The sequence below is a fragment of the Thermobia domestica genome, chromosome 1, assembly GCF_964235325.1.
Source record: "Thermobia domestica chromosome 1, izTheDome1.hap1.1, whole genome shotgun sequence".
Lineage (NCBI taxonomy): Eukaryota > Metazoa > Arthropoda > Insecta > Zygentoma > Lepismatidae > Thermobia > Thermobia domestica.
In genome coordinates this window covers 398,397-417,044 of record NC_137454.1, presented here as the reverse complement: position 1 = coordinate 417,044, position 18,648 = coordinate 398,397, and the positions used below count along the sequence as shown (strand labels likewise).

At 31.4% G+C, this 18,648-nt stretch overlaps 1 protein-coding gene across 2 annotated transcripts in view; it reads right to left on the bottom strand.

Moving 5' to 3' along the window:
- The window catches only part of LOC145682979 (protein VAC14 homolog), an 86,462-nt gene that overhangs the window by 32,559 nt on the left and 35,255 nt on the right, over window positions 1-18,648 (bottom strand). For both annotated transcript variants that reach the window (XM_081754338.1, XM_081754335.1), the window contains exons 5-7: window positions 10,561-10,681; window positions 4,594-4,717; window positions 952-1,208 (exon numbers count right to left, since the gene is read on the bottom strand). In XM_081754338.1, the coding sequence (XP_081610464.1) occupies window positions 952-1,208; window positions 4,594-4,717; window positions 10,561-10,681 (502 nt within the window). The remainder of the gene's footprint in view (window positions 1-951; window positions 1,209-4,593; window positions 4,718-10,560; window positions 10,682-18,648) is intronic.

The following is an 18,648-nucleotide window of genomic DNA, read 5'->3' as shown; positions in this document are numbered from 1 at the left end:
CCTGTACACCTAATAAAGAACAGCGAAGACCACAGAAAGAACCTCGACCTATAACACATTTTGTTTCTTCTATTGTAAAGTACCAATTGTAATATTTTCGAATTGCAATGAGATCATTTTGGATTATCTATCAAAGGGAACCACGCTACGGAACATAGCTTATAAAATACTGTTCTGGAAAAGCTCCAACCTGATCATTGATGCAACATGTTAATGCAAGACTACATATTAGTCTGTTGAACAATAAGTTTTAAAAGGACTGCAACAGGGAATTTCTCCTACCTTCACCTTATTCGCATATCTGGCTTCTAGTCAGTAAAATATCTTTCCAGATCTGAAGAAATCTCTGCGTAATTTGCAATTTCAGAATTTAATACATAAAACGTCTGAGGATCAGTGGATAAAAAATGGATTGCTAAAAAGTCTTTCAATATGACCTGAAAAGTTGTTTTCCGCTGGCAGAAGTGTACATCAGTTAAATAAAAATTACTTTGAAAAAGAAGAAAAAACTACAATGTTACATAGACGATACTTAATTAAATTACAAATTTTAACTACAATTCCCAAAAGTTTGGAAATATCTCTCGTACATAAAACAGAACACGAAAAATATTAATGTTGACAACATAGAACACGAAATATATTAATGTTGATAATCATTGAAATAATAATAATAATAAAAGCAACAGTGTAAATTCAGACTAATTCAAGGAAGGTTCTGTTATTATGAATGCATTTCTTACTTTCTCTTTCGCTAACAAAGCATTACTCTTATAAAATTATGAATAAGCTAAAATATTTTATATTTTTAATTAACTTAAAGAAAACAACTACCATACCAGATTCTTCCCATCTCTTTCTGCAGTACATAGTCTGGTAATGGAGAAATAAAATGCATTGGTATTCTCCAAAGGGAAATAAAATAACGTCAACTCACAGACTACTGCCTACCTTATTGGGTATTTTGATGTGCAGGTGATATATCCATCTTAGAACGGCTACTTTAGTAGGAACCGACGTATGTTGGAGATGTTTGATGAGAACTTCAACCACCGAAGGCAAATCGAGCTCCGTGGGCTGGCTTTGAACATTGGACACATTTTCTGGAGTTTCTGTTGCTTCTGATCCTTCAGGCAAATCTCGATCGTCTTCCAAGGTTATCAGTTTCATTAGGCTGAAGTTCACAGCTTTCGACGTTTCCTTTATATCTGTTACATGTTAAGGGAGCTACAAAAACAACTTACATATTGTTGGAAATAGTTCTCGCAAATTACATTTTGAAAGAATGAAAACGGATCTTCATGTATTAATAAGATAATACAGAATTACTTCCTAGCTGAAATATTTGAAGTGCGAGTCATTTTAAGTCTTCATAATATCCTTTACTTTGTGAATTTAAATTATATTTTAATTTACATCCACAGTTGCACTGACGGAAAGGGAGTTCGACAGGGATGCTGTTTCTCGCAAACATTATTTAATATATACAGTAGGATGTCGATAATCCGAATGTCCAAAATCCGAAACGTCAAAAATCCGAACGCAGTTTCTAGAAGCTTTTTACATTTTGTCTTTGCGCTAGCGATAAACAATAAGGTTGTCCGTCGGTTTTGTGTGAAGTCAGTGTTTTTTACAAAAGTCAGTGTCATTCATATGTAATTGTTTGTCATACATATTTTTATTTTTATTTTCCCTTAGGCCTATACAAGTTAAGTTTTAAGTGTGAGTTACAAGAACAATGTAATTTAGTGTACGAGCAGGTGCTTCAGAAATATTAAATGTAAGTAGCATTACGTACGCTATTGTAAATACTGCATGTACTGTATAACCACTGTATCGATAAAAGTTATACAGTAAATTTAGACCTAAATGGCATTTTTTGGTAATTTTCGAAAATCCGAAGTACCTCTGGTCCCAATTAGTTCGGATTTTCGACTTCCTACTGCATCTAGAAGAGATGGTGAACAAAATGAAGACGGAACATCAGTAGGAGGTACAATGATTAGGTGCATAAGGTTTGCAGATGATATGGCACTTGTGGAATTTGAAGAAAAAATAAATAAAATGTTAGAAAACGTGAGGAAGGATTCTGAACAACATGGGATGAAAATAAATGTTAGAAAGACAAAAGTCACGATGATTGGAACGAAGGGGTCTGTGTCAAATATAAAAGTAGGCGAGAAGAAAATAGAACAGGTGATTAGTTTTCGATACCTGGCTAGTATTATTAGTCATGATGTGAAGTGTGAACGTGAAATAAAAGCAAGGATAGGAATGGCGAAAGAAGCCTTTAGGAGGAAGAAAACATTATTTTGTGGGACTTTTAATAAATAGTTGCGAAAAAGACTTATAAAATGCTTCGTGTAAAGTTTGATTGATTGATTGATGTTGAGTTTTACGTCCCGTTCAGCAGCGAGGCTATATGAGACGTGGACCTACTGATTAACGTGGAATCCGAACCACATGAGCTCCCGCCGGCAATCGAACCCGGGTCTCCCACGCCGAAGGCGCATACCCTAACCGCTTAGCCAAGGAGGAGCTCTCGTGTAAAGTTGTGCTGTATCGGTCAGAAACATGGACATTATGCAAAAATGATTAAAAACGACTGGAAGCTTTCGAAATGTGAATGTGAAGAAGAATGGCAAAAATTACCTGGGTCGAAGAGTGCTAGAAATGGTGGGGGAGAAAAGAACAATTTTAAATATAATTCCAATGTCCCAACCAGTTTCTCTTCCTACGAAGAGAAAGTGAAACTGGTTGGGACGATTGATAAGAAGGAACTGTATCCTGAAGGACGTGCTAGAGGGTATAGTGGCAGAAAAGAGAGAAAGGAGGCGAAGGAAACTACAATTAATGGACGATATGAAACAGAGAAATAGTATGTGAACACGAAAAGGTTACCTGAAGACCGTGGAACATCGAAGCTTCTCAGCTGCAGTAACTGACCTGTCAATAATGGCCGAATACATATGATGATGATGAATATCCTTTCGTTTTCTTTGTGAATCTAAATTATATTTTAATTTACATCCAGCATATTCCCATAAATTAAAATATGAGTTAGATATACAAAGAAAAAAAGAGGATACGAAAACAAACAAACAAACAAAAAAAGTAGGACTCTCTGTAAGTAGGTACTACCTCCAGGAAGAGTGAAGAAAGTGGTTGCACTATTTCATAACTTAATAATTACGCAAATACAAGATAACAAAGCTTTAATCTATATTGAACGTATCTTTCACTTTATTATTTGCTTTTCCACTAATTCTTGGGTCGTCTTTCAAGCGTATTTGATGACTTCCCCAGAATATTATAGAATCTACGAAAAGATAAGAAAGATGGAACTTTGACTACTTGATTGTGACAATGAGACTGATGGATGAGAAAATAAATTTCCTTATTTAGAGCCGAATATGTGTTACCTCTGCTCCTTTGTTCATACATGAATGACATATAGGTTGGTGCATTTTCATAATACAAGTGCAATAATAATAATAATAATAATAATAATAATAATAATAATAATAATAATAATAATAATAATAATAATAATAATAACCTAGGTTTGTGCATGTGCGAGAAATGGTCGCTGTGTGCAGTAGTTCAGCAGACAGTAAATAATGAAAGTATAAGATTTTGTTGCAGTTCACTCGTCCGCTATAACAATCTAAAATGAACACTCTAATAAAAACACTCGCCAAATGTGAAGTGCGTGGGTAATACGATTCTTCAGTGCGGAAAAACTTTCGGTAGCTGCGATTCATCGCGAACTGTGTGGTGTTTACGGACCAAACATGATAAGTGAAGGTGTCGCATGTTTAAAGAGGAACGAACTGACATGCAAAATGTGGCAAGAAGCGCCCATCTGTAATCAGCAATGAACTCAACTGCACCTCTTCAGGCACATGAAACATTGGTTTGCGTTGCACCGCTTCGACAATGGCAATGCGATTCACAATGCTGTTAGCAGGTGGCTTCACTTCTATGCGGGAGATTTTATTGCAGAAGGAATTTTAAACCTTGTAAAACGTTATGACAAGAGCATCAATTTGAATGGTGAATATGTTGAAAAGTAACGTTCTACTCTTCTAATGTGTATAATAAACTTCTGTATCTGCGAGTGTAATCAAACGGCGTTTTTTTTTTTTTTTTTTTTCGAACTGCCTTTCTAAGCCATGGCTACTGATGGAAATTGGGGATGAGAATGGTGAAGAAACATATTCTTCGATTTCTTGATAATGATTTAGTGCCCCTTTACCAGTTGCGCTATGCTCAAAGCTTCGCACCGCCAGAGTACAAATCTCTTTGGAACAAATCCAATCAAACAAGTTAGGGTGAAGGAGTTGACGGAAAGCGAACAAACAGTTATTGAAGATCTCACTGGCGTCATAAACAACTAATTTTAATTTCGATGGTCGATTCTGAGTTTCAAATTTAAATCAAACTAACGTGATAACAGCCGTTTTAATACTGATCTTATGATATTAGAAGCGGTTTTTGTTCCGACATGAGATATTTAGGCACTACACACATCATCTTGCGATCCATATTCAATCTTAGTACTACAATACATAAAAAAAATGAAAAGGATACTTTTTCGAGAATCATCTTCGTACGCTAAACATGGAAGAATGGCTGTGAGAATTCCTGAAGCAAATGGTAACATCATTCTTCCAGACAGCTGCACGAATTCTTTAATCCACGTAATCGCAGTAAACTGAAAATGTAATAAATTCAAACAATAAAAGGAAAGAATCTCTACTAGAAAATAATCACATCATAAATTAACTTCTCTTCCGTAAATTTCAGGAATTTGTGATAATAATAGAAACACTAGAGGTGGATTTCTTTAATCTGATTGGTCCCATAGAACTGACATTCTCTTGTTTTATGTAGGTAATGTGTATTCTGTTTAACTGCTCTCTGACATCAAATAATATAAGAAATAAGTTGATCTCTTCTTCACATCATATTAATAATTAAGTTGCCCACCACAGCGTCTGTTTCCAATATTTTGTCTAACTCTTTAATTAAAACTACCTGTTTTTACTTCTTTAGTTTTGCTTTTTCATTTCACTCTTTTCTGGCCTACTTGTCTCTTCGGCTTTTACTCTGTGAAATTAATAAATATATATACACTACATACAAAAATTTATAATAATATCTAAGAATATTATTCATTGGTCTCTGTTTATACTAAACAATATAAAACATCTAGGGGTATTCGAAATTAGAGAGCTTTATTTCCGAGTTCAGAGAACTTTTATATTAATGAACAAATTAATACCAGAATTTCTTTCAATTATTTCTTTTATTTCTAAGGTAGATGATAATAATAATAATAATAATAATAATAATAATAATAATAATAATAATAATAATAATAATAATAATAATAATAAATATTTACTTAAGCAACGCAGACTATGTTCTTCAGAGTTTTCACTGCAAACTTCGATGTGCTTTTAACTATATAGGCTCGAATTCGGAGCCATTACATACCTACTTGAATTCTTTAAATTTATAAAATTCTCTAGTTCATATCAGACCTGTGGCATAAGCGCTTTACTGTTCTCACTAACGAAACAGTTTAGTTTAGTCTTAATTTTAAAAGCACTACTTTCATTGTAAGAAACGCTTGGCGTAAGTACGCGGAAATCCCGGAAAAAGATATCTGTGCTAACGATGCCTAGCTAAAAGAATTGAAAAGGATAAAAGTGAGGTGAACGTAAAACACAGTTTCTCAATAATGAGACAAGAAAAAGCCCCCTACAATAGGCCGTTCCCAATCAATGGTCTCTCACTAATGAGACCAGAAAATTTGACCTTTTTTTCAAGGGGCAATTCCTAACACAGGTTTAGGTTGGAACAAAAACAGTGCAGCAAATAATTCAATATTAACGGAAAAAAAAAAGAAAAGAAAATATCAACCTTCAGGGGAACCAAACCCAAAACCCTTTTAGTTCTAATAATACTCTTAATAAAAACCTAACCATAGGTACACAACCTTCACTTTAACAAGTTCTACTTAACTTAATAAATCTAACTCCTAACAGGGGGAAGAAAATTGAATAAATCGTAATCACTAAAGACTTATACAAAAGTCTCTTATTATAAACACCGAAAACATCTTAAGAACTGCGTAACCTAAATCCTTGTTTTCCCGTAAGACCACCTACCCAGGCAGTCGTTCACACCATATCCTCCTCCCCCCCCCAAAAAAAAAGAAAGAAAGAAAAGCAGTTTCCACTGCGAACTTGTTAAAAGTAGTCGATCCAGGGACCTAGGACCATGTATCTTACATAATCTTGTGATCCACTGGTGTTGGAAATACAACTCCGATTAAGCGAACATGCGTCTTTTATATATGATGCTGGATAAACGTTGCAGAATACGATCTGAAGCTAAATAAAGAAAACATCGTTATATTTACAAAGAGAAAGATGCTAACCAACCTCCCCCCTTGCATTTTTGCGTTCTACCGTAACACATCCGGTCTAAAACTAATGCTCCCAGTGTTTCTATCTATTATTAAAAGCTAAGAAAAAGTCTTTTCCTTTATATGTAAGAAATAATGCTGTAGAAAAACGAATACATATATATCAAGTAAATAAATACTAGCTTTACCTATACATCATATATATAATTAATTACGCAGGCCTGGAGTTCAATCTAAAATTATTTAATATATATATTTAGATATAAAAATACACACTTTAGTAAAATTTTTCACTAAAATTATATATTCAGTAAGTGGTATAAACATGGCCACTTACACTGTTGAACACCAATTAGTCACTAACAGGACATTCCTTTATTCAAATTAGTATTTTATACATCAGATTCTCATTTGTAGTGAAAACTGAAATATCTGAGCAGCGTTAATTTTATATTATTTCTTTTTAAATAATTATTTTCAGTTTGCAACGTAAGTCCAATAACCCAGAATTTATATAGGTTTGAAAGCAAGATAGATCAATTTCCTACAGCTTTGCTAGGTCATAGGTAACGGATCACTCTGTTAGCCTGCCTTATGGAAAGTTGTCTGCCTATCACCAAGTAGAAGGTAATGCTTACTTAGCTTTTGAAAGATTAGTACAAATGGATGTGAAAAAGAAGAGGAATAGGACTGGGAAAAGGGCCACGAAGAACAATGGCGGAGTGAAAGAAATCGGAGGGGGAGCTCGACGGGATGCTAGAATCGAGAATCAATAAACTCTGTTAAAGAGAGCACACATAATCACGTTATGAATGAATGAGCTTGCATTTGTGGTAAGTATTAAAATATTTTCGCCTGAGGGTTGCATATTAGCGTTACCCGAAATGTACATTTAGAATGAATGGGATATGGGTAGCATAGTTAAAGTCACCACTACCCACGAAGATGTTAGATGTTTTGAATCCGTTAACGAACTCGGGCGAGACAATCGCTCCAACAAAATTGAAAATGTCGCTTTCATTCAAGAATTTGCGTGTGGAGTAACGGACGGACGTATTAACATTAGAATGTTGTAAGTTCCATTGCTTGATTCTAATCATGATCTTCGAAATAGAATGCTGTAAGCACACACTATGTGATTCTAAGTCTAAACTAACCTTAACAAATGCTCAATCGTTTGAAAGTAGCTCAAGTGGTAGAGCGTTCGTTTCACATTCGGGAGGTCATGGATTCGATTCCCGCTGCCGACCATCCTGACTGGTGTTTCCACAGTCCTACCAGGCAAATGCCAGGATGGTACCTACTAAACAGGCCCTGGCCGATACTTTCTCAAATCCTTTCCATTGTTATTGTTGTTAGATATCCAGTATAAAAAGGTCTTTGAGCTGCATCTGGTGATTGTCAAATAAATAAATAAATAATAAACAAGTACAAATTGAACGACTATATTTCGGCGGCTGTACTGTGTAGATAAATATCATAAGTGGTCCTAAAACAATGTTCTTGTTTTTATTCAGCTTCTTTAAACCTTTTATGAAGAATTGGCCATATTAAGCCAAGTTATCGTTTTACGCTTAGAACTGTAAATATATTGATGTGCCAATACCGCTTTATACATTCATTTACTACGCTTGCAGGAGTATACTCACTCATTCTGGTTAAGGTAATCACGAAAGCCACCAAAACACAGAAAAACGTTGCGTATGTTGTCAGATTGTTATAATATTATGTTTCGATAGTTGCAGTTCTGTGAGGTGACAACTATTACAAACGAATTATCTGAGAATTCCTGTTGTGTCGTGTGTATATTTCTTATGTGCGTTGTCTAAGCAATATTTTTTTTCTTTTATCTCTATATTCCGTTCTTTCTTCAAACTCAACGCCGTATTTTCAGTCCTCATGTAATAGTATTCCAATATCTATTATTCAGTGGAAGAAGTCGTTTTACGTAGAATGTTTATTCCCTTAATATTATGCTCTGTGATGTGCAAATGCTTTGTCAATCCTAAAACTGCAGTGATTCCTTATTTTCAGTCACTTGTGTGTCCCTTAATTATTGCAACGTCATCGATCGTACTAACAACTAGCCTCGTACACATTTAAACTTCTGTATCCACAAAAGATGCAATATTTTAGGACCACTACTTGTCAATTGTGGCAGGACAGCCTTCCAAATATGCTCGCTTAATTTCTACCATCAAACACTTGAGCACTTAAGTTCAGTTTTACAATTAATAACTATTTATTTTCGGTTATTCCATATTTTAACTTAAAATATTTAAATAACATCACCAGCACATTTAAAGAAAATTTTATTAGTTCATTTGGCGTTATGCACACAAATGTAAATATTTATATGTCTCTCTCACACACACACACACACACAAAAAAGTATTACGCATATATGAAGGATCTGCACTTCCTAAATAGTTGACACTCTAATTGAGACCACAGGAAAGAAAACAGTGGTCGAAAATTAGATAAATAATATACTTCGCGCAAATTAAGGAAATAATTTAAATTTCATTTGAATATTTAGAAATGAAAATGAAATCTTTTAAGTTTTACGACCCACAGTTATGCCAGCTTGGTTAGTTAAAGGAAACGTTGATGACGATAAATGAATGAAATGGTGGAATGAAGAAAGCGGAAGAAAACAGGAGAACTCCGAGAAAACCCATGAACACGGTGTTTGTCCAGCATAAAGTTCACTTTGGCGCGAGCTGGGATCGAACCAAGGACCCCATATGCACTAGAGGCAAATGCTCTCTCTCTCTCTCTCTATATATATATATATATATATATCTATATATATAAAAGAGAACGTACAAAATCCTTTGTCCGCTCATCACGCTAATACGGCTGAACCAATTTCTTTCATTTTGGGGGGGTTATTAGGATTTGGACCCTAGATGGTTTTTATCATATCACTTTAATTTTTAATTACCAGTGTCTTGAGATAATTGACCATTCAAGTGTCCATAACGTACAAATCCTTTGTTATTAGTTCATCATAGGTAAAAATAAACGTATTTATATGCAACCCGCATGACCGTGTCACTCGGCGGGTTAACATAAATGACAGGCGATATACAGCGGAAAATAGCTTGAATCTTCTGTTTAAAATTTTTTAATTGATTTGCTTATTTTTACAGACACTTTTACAATATGCCAGCACCGGGATGACCGCAGCGAAGCGGGGCGGGTTAACATAAATGACAGGCGATATAATGTTAAGATTTACTGCAATCTTCTATGGTTTTTATCATATCACTTGAAAGCGAAAAAGTAAAAATTATCTAAGTAACAAAGTTTATTGCGTTCCGGGGTGACCGCAGCGAAGCGGGGTGAACGCTGCTAGTATATATATATATATATATATATATATATATATATATATATATATATATATATATTAATAAAATTAAAAAGAAAAAGCTGACTTTACCAGAAATCGAACCCTTACCTCCAGGTTGCCAAATGGATACTCAATCACTACACTACCATTAAGAAGATTTTGCTTTGTTATAACATTTATTTTTTCAGATCTCAGTTAATCAGATAGCTTCTAACAATTATCTCTTATGGATAACAAGATGGATTTAAAACCAAATTGACTCCTTAACAAACAAACAAACAAACAAACAAACAAACACTTGGCGTAACAGCCCATTTAAGGGTCTGAGCCGCCATCTATCAGCGACCGGCTGAACTACGTCCAGCCTAGCAACGAACACTTGATCAGCCCTGTCGCTAACCGGCGTGTCAGGAACTTTCTAGACAGTGGCCGTCACGTTTTTCATTCACGTGACTCCCCAGTTTGCCTCACGACATTGGGTGGACGCCGAAAATTGGGAAGCACCGGTCGGGAATCGAACCCGGGACCAACGCTCTAACCACTAGACTATGGCCTTTCACTTGACTCCTTCCCAACACAGCAATATTTTTCTTTTTCTTTCCTCTCCCACCTTAATCTCTTCTATATTTATTTTTAAAACAAATCTACCAGTGAAAGTGAAAATTGTAATTATGAAATTTATTGATTTACCTTACATCAAAATTTTCTATTTATTTTCATGTTTCATATCCACAGCACAAAAATATTACCCATCTTATCTTACCTGCAACAATTCATCTGATGCTTGTGAATGAACGATTAAGATGTTTATCATTCCTGCGAAATCAACTCTTGAAGGATCGTGCTTAATGCTTCGTAAAAATTCACCAAGTACTGTGTCACACCTACAGGGAAAGAGAGTTCATAAACTTAAGCACCAAAGTCAGATTTAAAGAAAAAGAAAGATACGGTGTAATTGATAAACAAGCTGAAAGCAAAATATTCGGATAAGTAATTTCCATCTGACTGCTAGTCGATGCTTTTTGTTTTCTAACTTCCTTTGTTGAGAAAGAAGAAAGAAATAAACACTGAATAAATCTTCACAATAAACAGGTATAACGTGAATGACTGCAACTAGACAGTCTTAAAATGAGTTATACAATTTTTACCAGCAAAATTGGATCTAAAATCGTACATAATCTCTGAAAGGGAAACAAAAATTGTGAAAAACAAATTAAGATTATACCATATATTTAAAGCTACCATAACAAGCGGAACATACAGACTTTTAGTAGGGAAAATTTTTACGGAAGATCTTTAAATACGTTAAAAGCTAAATGAATGGATACAAGGCTTACTTTAAGGAGATGCATATTAGCTATTCTTACTGGGCACAGAATAGGGTTTATCGCACTCTTCTTATTGCACCAATCAACCTCTCGGTTTCTTTGTTTCTACAGTTTATTATAAGTGGGCGTTCAAGTAAAAACAGGAATTTTCATCCTCTGTTCTCATGAAGAAATGCAAGGTAGACGTGTCGCACTGAATAATTACACAAATCGTTACTACTGCTGGCTGTTATCTCGTTTCCTTTTTCTATCAGCTGCAATTATGTCAAACCAAAAGGCACATAGTTGAATTGTGCAGCAAATTTAAAATTTTCACGAGTGAACGGATCAACACTAATGTGATTTAAGCGGGATCTAAGAAACAATTTGGGAATGAGTGTCTCTCTCAGTCTAGAGTGTTGAATAGTGCAAGCCATTTACAAAAGACCGGAAAAGAAAATGAAATGAAATTTTTGAGTTTTACGTCCCACGCTTATGCCGGCTAGGCTAAAGGAGACGGTGATGATGAGAGATGAATGGAATAGTGGAATGAAGAAAGTGGGAGGAAACGGGAGAACCCTGAGAAAACCCACGCACACGATGTTTGTTCACCACAAAGTTCACTTGGCGGGAGCAGGGTTTGGACCCGGGACCCCAAACACCAGAGGTGAACGCTCTACCACTGAGCCACCGCGGCCCCTAAGACCGGAAAAGAATTGAAAATAAACGTAATACCCACCGGCCAAGCACTTCAACCAGTGAAGACAAGTACACTGCTGTAAATCATTTATGTAAGAAGATCGTAGAACAGGGGCGCAAGCACCAGGGGGTGTTCACCGGGTCCGGATCCCCTTCCACCCACCCAAAAAAAAAAACTTCCTAATTCAACATATGTTTGTAAACTTTCAAAATAAAATTATATTTGTTTAACAGAGAAATGATTGCTGTAGCATGAACATTTGATCTTACACTTCATCTGTACTCTTTCTCTTATAAAAACAATCTAGTTCTATCATTATTTCCTAAAAATATAGATGGAAGTATAACCTATACTATAATACTATAATAAAACTATACTTGTTTAACAGGGAAATGATTGATGTAGCATGAAAATTTGATCTTACACTTCATCTGTACTCTTTCTCTTATAAAAACAATCTAGTTCTATCATTATTTCCTAAAAATATAGATGGAAGTATAACCTATACTATAATACTATAATAAAACTATACTTGTTTAACAGAGGAATGATTGATGAAGTATAAAAATTTGATCTTACACTTCATCTGTACTCTTTCTCTTATAAAAACAATCTAGTTCTATCATTATTTCCTAAAAATATAGATGGAAGTATAACCTATACTATAATACTATAATAAAACTATACTTGTTTAACAGGGAAATGATTGATGTAGCATGAAAATTTGATCTTACACTTCATCTGTACTCTTTCTCTTATAAAAACAATCTAGTTCTATCATTATTTCCTAAAAATATAGATGGAAGTATAACCTATACTATAATACTATAATAAAACTATACTTGTTTAACAGAGGAATGATTGATGAAGTATAAAAATTTGATCTTACACTTCATCTGTACTCTTTCTCTTATAAAAACAATCTAGTTCTATCATTATTTCCTAAAAATATAGATGGAAGTATAACCTATACTATAATACTATAATAAAACTATACTTGTTTAACAGGGAAATGATTGATATATCAGGAAAATTTGATCTTACACTTCATCTGTACTCTTTCTCTTATAAAAACAATCTAGTTCTATCATTATTTCCTAAAAATATAGATGGAAGTATAACCTATACTATAATACTATAATAAAACTATACTTGTTTAACAGAGGAATGATTGATGAAGTATAAAAATTTGATCTTACACTTCATCTGTACTCTTTCTCTTATAAAAACAATCTAGTTCTATCATTATTTCCTAAAAATATAGATGGAAGTATAACCTATACTATAATACTATAATAAAACTATACTTGTTTAACAGGGAAATGATTGATATATCAGGAAAATTTGATCTTACACTTCATCTGTACTCTTTCTCTTATAAAAACAATCTAGTTCTATCATTATTTCCTAAAAATATAGATGGAAGTATAACCTATACTATAATACTATAATAAAACTATACTTGTTTAACAGGGAAATGATTGATATATCAGGAAAATTTGATCTTACACTTCATCTGTACTCTTTCTCTTATAAAAACAATCTAGTTCTATCATTATTTCCTAAAAATATAGATGGAAGTATAACCTATACTATAATACTATAATAAAACTATACTTGTTTAACAGGGAAATGATTGATATATCAGGAAAATTTGATCTTACACTTCATCTGTACTCTTTCTCTTATAAAAACAATCTAGTTCTATCATTATTTCCTAAAAATATAGATGGAAGTATAACCTATACTATAATACTATAATAAAACTATACTTGTTTAACAGGGAAATGATTGATATATCAGGAAAATTTGATCTTACACTTCATCTGTACTCTTTCTCTTATAAAAACAATCTAGTTCTATCATTATTTCCTAAAAATATAGATGGAAGTATAACCTATACTATAATACTATAATAAAACTATACTTGTTTAACAGGGAAATGATTGATGTAGCATGAAAATTTGATCTTACACTTCATCTGTACTCTTTCTCTTATAAAAACAATCTAGTTCTATCATTATTTCCTAAAAATATAGATGGAAGTATAACCTATACTATAATACTATAATAAAACTATACTTGTTTAACAGGGAAATGATTGATGTAGCATGAAAATTTGATCTTACACTTCATCTGTACTCTTTCTCTTATAAAAATAATCTAGTTCTATCATTATTTCCTAAAAATATAGATGGAAGTATAACCTATACTATAATACTATAATAAAACTATACTTGTTTAACAGGGAAATGATTGATATATCAGGAAAATTTGATCTTACACTTCATCTGTACTCTTTCTCTTATAAAAACAATCTAGTTCTATCATTATTTCCTAAAAATATAGATGGAAGTATAACCTATACTATAATACTATAATAAAACTATACTTGTTTAACAGGGAAATGATTGATATATCAGGAAAATTTGATCTTACACTTCATCTGTACTCTTTCTCTTATAAAAACAATCTAGTTCTATCATTATTTCCTAAAAATATAGATGGAAGTATAACCTATACTATAATACTATAATAAAACTATACTTGTTTAACAGGGAAATGATTGATATATCAGGAAAATTTGATCTTACACTTCATCTGTACTCTTTCTCTTATAAAAACAATCTAGTTCTATCATTATTTCCTAAAAATATAGATGGAAGTATAACCTATACTATAATACTATAATAAAACTATACTTGTTTAACAGGGAAATGATTGATATATCAGGAAAATTTGATCTTACACTTCATCTGTACTCTTTCTCTTATAAAAACAATCTAGTTCTATCATTATTTCCTAAAAATATAGATGGAAGTATAACCTATACTATAATACTATAATAAAACTATACTTGTTTAACAGGGAAATGATTGATATATCAGGAAAATTTGATCTTACACTTCATCTGTACTCTTTCTCTTATAAAAACAATCTAGTTCTATCATTATTTCCTAAAAATATAGATGGAAGTATAACCTATACTATAATACTATAATAAAACTATACTTGTTTAACAGGGAAATGATTGATATATCAGGAAAATTTGATCTTACACTTCATCTGTACTCTTTCTCTTATAAAAACAATCTAGTTCTATCATTATTTCCTAAAAATATAGATGGAAGTATAACCTATACTATAATACTATAATAAAACTATACTTGTTTAACAGGGAAATGATTGATATATCAGGAAAATTTGATCTTACACTTCATCTGTACTCTTTCTCTTATAAAAACAATCTAGTTCTATCATTATTTCCTAAAAATATAGATGGAAGTATAACCTATACTATAATACTATAATAAAACTATACTTGTTTAACAGGGAAATGATTGATATATCAGGAAAATTTGATCTTACACTTCATCTGTACTCTTTCTCTTATAAAAACAATCTAGTTCTATCATTATTTCCTAAAAATATAGATGGAAGTATAACCTATACTATAATACTATAATAAAACTATACTTGTTTAACAGAGGAATGATTGATGAAGTATAAAAATTTGATCTTACACTTCATCTGTACTCTTTCTCTTATAAAAACAATCTAGTTCTATCATTATTTCCTAAAAATATAGATGGAAGTATAACCTATACTATAATACTATAATAAAACTATACTTGTTTAACAGGGAAATGATTGATGTAGCATGAAAATTTGATCTTACACTTCATCTGTACTCTTTCTCTTATAAAAACAATCTAGTTCTATCATTATTTCCTAAAAATATAGATGGAAGTATAACCTATACTATAATACTATAATAAAACTATACTTGTTTAACAGGGAAATGATTGATATATCAGGAAAATTTGATCTTACACTTCATCTGTACTCTTTCTCTTATAAAAACAATCTAGTTCTATCATTATTTCCTAAAAATATAGATGGAAGTATAACCTATACTATAATACTATAATAAAACTATACTTGTTTAACAGAGGAATGATTGATGAAGTATAAAAATTTGATCTTACACTTCATCTGTACTCTTTCTCTTATAAAAACAATCTAGTTCTATCATTATTTCCTAAAAATATAGATGGAAGTATAACCTATACTATAATACTATAATAAAACTATACTTGTTTAACAGGGAAATGATTGATATATCAGGAAAATTTGATCTTACACTTCATCTGTACTCTTTCTCTTATAAAAACAATCTAGTTCTATCATTATTTCCTAAAAATATAGATGGAAGTATAACCTATACTATAATACTATAATAAAACTATACTTGTTTAACAGGGAAATGATTGATATATCAGGAAAATTTGATCTTACACTTCATCTGTACTCTTTCTCTTATAAAAACAATCTAGTTCTATCATTATTTCCTAAAAATATAGATGGAAGTATAACCTATACTATAATACTATAATAAAACTATACTTGTTTAACAGAGGAATGATTGATGAAGTATAAAAATTTGATCTTACACTTCATCTGTACTCTTTCTCTTATAAAAACAATCTAGTTCTATCATTATTTCCTAAAAATATAGATGGAAGTATAACCTATACTATAATACTATAATAAAACTATACTTGTTTAACAGGGAAATGATTGATGTAGCATGAAAATTTGATCTTACACTTCATCTGTACTCTTTCTCTTATAAAAACAATCTAGTTCTATCATTATTTCCTAAAAATATAGATGGAAGTATAACCTATACTATAATACTATAATAAAACTATACTTGTTTAACAGGGAAATGATTGATGTAGCATGAAAATTTGATCTTACACTTCATCTGTACTCTTTCTCTTATAAAAACAATCTAGTTCTATCATTATTTCCTAAAAATATAGATGGAAGTATAACCTATACTATAATACTATAATAAAACTATACTTGTTTAACAGAGGAATGATTGATGAAGTATAAAAATTTGATCTTACACTTCATCTGTACTCTTTCTCTTATAAAAACAATCTAGTTCTATCATTATTTCCTAAAAATATAGATGGAAGTATAACCTATACTATAATACTATAATAAAACTATACTTGTTTAACAGGGAAATGATTGATGTAGCATGAAAATTTGATCTTACACTTCATCTGTACTCTTTCTCTTATAAAAACAATCTAGTTCTATCATTATTTCCTAAAAATATAGATGGAAGTATAACCTATACTATAATACTATAATAAAACTATACTTGTTTAACAGAGGAATGATTGATGAAGTATAAAAATTTGATCTTACACTTCATCTGTACTCTTTCTCTTATAAAAACAATCTAGTTCTATCATTATTTCCTAAAAATATAGATGGAAGTATAACCTATACTATAATACTATAATAAAACTATACTTGTTTAACAGGGAAATGATTGATGTAGCATGAAAATTTGATCTTACACTTCATCTGTACTCTTTCTCTTATAAAAACAATCTAGTTCTATCATTATTTCCTAAAAATATAGATGGAAGTATAACCTATACTATAATACTATAATAAAACTATACTTGTTTAACAGAGGAATGATTGATGAAGTATAAAAATTTGATCTTACACTTCATCTGTACTCTTTCTCTTATAAAAACAATCTAGTTCTATCATTATTTCCTAAAAATATAGATGGAAGTATAACCTATACTATAATACTATAATAAAACTATACTTGTTTAACAGGGAAATGATTGATGTAGCATGAAAATTTGATCTTACACTTCATCTGTACTCTTTCTCTTATAAAAACAATCTAGTTCTATCATTATTTCCTAAAAATATAGATGGAAGTATAACCTATACTATAATACTATAATAAAACTATACTTGTTTAACAGGGAAATGATTGATATATCAGGAAAATTTGATCTTACACTTCATCTGTACTCTTTCTCTTATAAAAACAATCTAGTTCTATCATTATTTCCTAAAAATATAGATGGAAGTATAACCTATACTATAATACTATAATAAAACTATACTTGTTTAACAGGGAAATGATTGATATATCAGGAAAATTTGATCTTACACTTCATCTGTACTCTTTCTCTTATAAAAACAATCTAGTTCTATCATTATTTCCTAAAAATATAGATGGAAGTATAACCTATACTATAATACTATAATAAAACTATACTTGTTTAACAGGGAAATGATTGATATATCAGGAAAATTTGATCTTACACTTCATCTGTACTCTTTCTCTTATAAAAACAATCTAGTTCTATCATTATTTCCTAAAAATATAGATGGAAGTATAACCTATACTATAATACTATAATAAAACTATACTTGTTTAACAGGGAAATGATTGATATATCAGGAAAATTTGATCTTACACTTCATCTGTACTCTTTCTCTTATAAAAACAATCTAGTTCTATCATTATTTCCTAAAAATATAGATGGAAGTATAACCTATACTATAATACTATAATAAAACTATACTTGTTTAACAGGGAAATGATTGATGTAGCATGAAAATTTGATCTTACACTTCATCTGTACTCTTTCTCTTATAAAAACAATCTAGTTCTATCATTATTTCCTAAAAATATAGATGGAAGTATAACCTATACTATAATACTATAATAAAACTATACTTGTTTAACAGGGAAATGATTGATGTAGCATGAAAATTTGATCTTACACTTCATCTGTACTCTTTCTCTTATAAAAACAATCTAGTTCTATCATTATTTCCTAAAAATATAGATGGAAGTATAACCTATACTATAATACTATAATAAAACTATACTTGTTTAACAGGGAAATGATTGATATATCAGGAAAATTTGATCTTACACTTCATCTGTACTCTTTCTCTTATAAAAACAATCTAGTTCTATCATTATTTCCTAAAAATATAG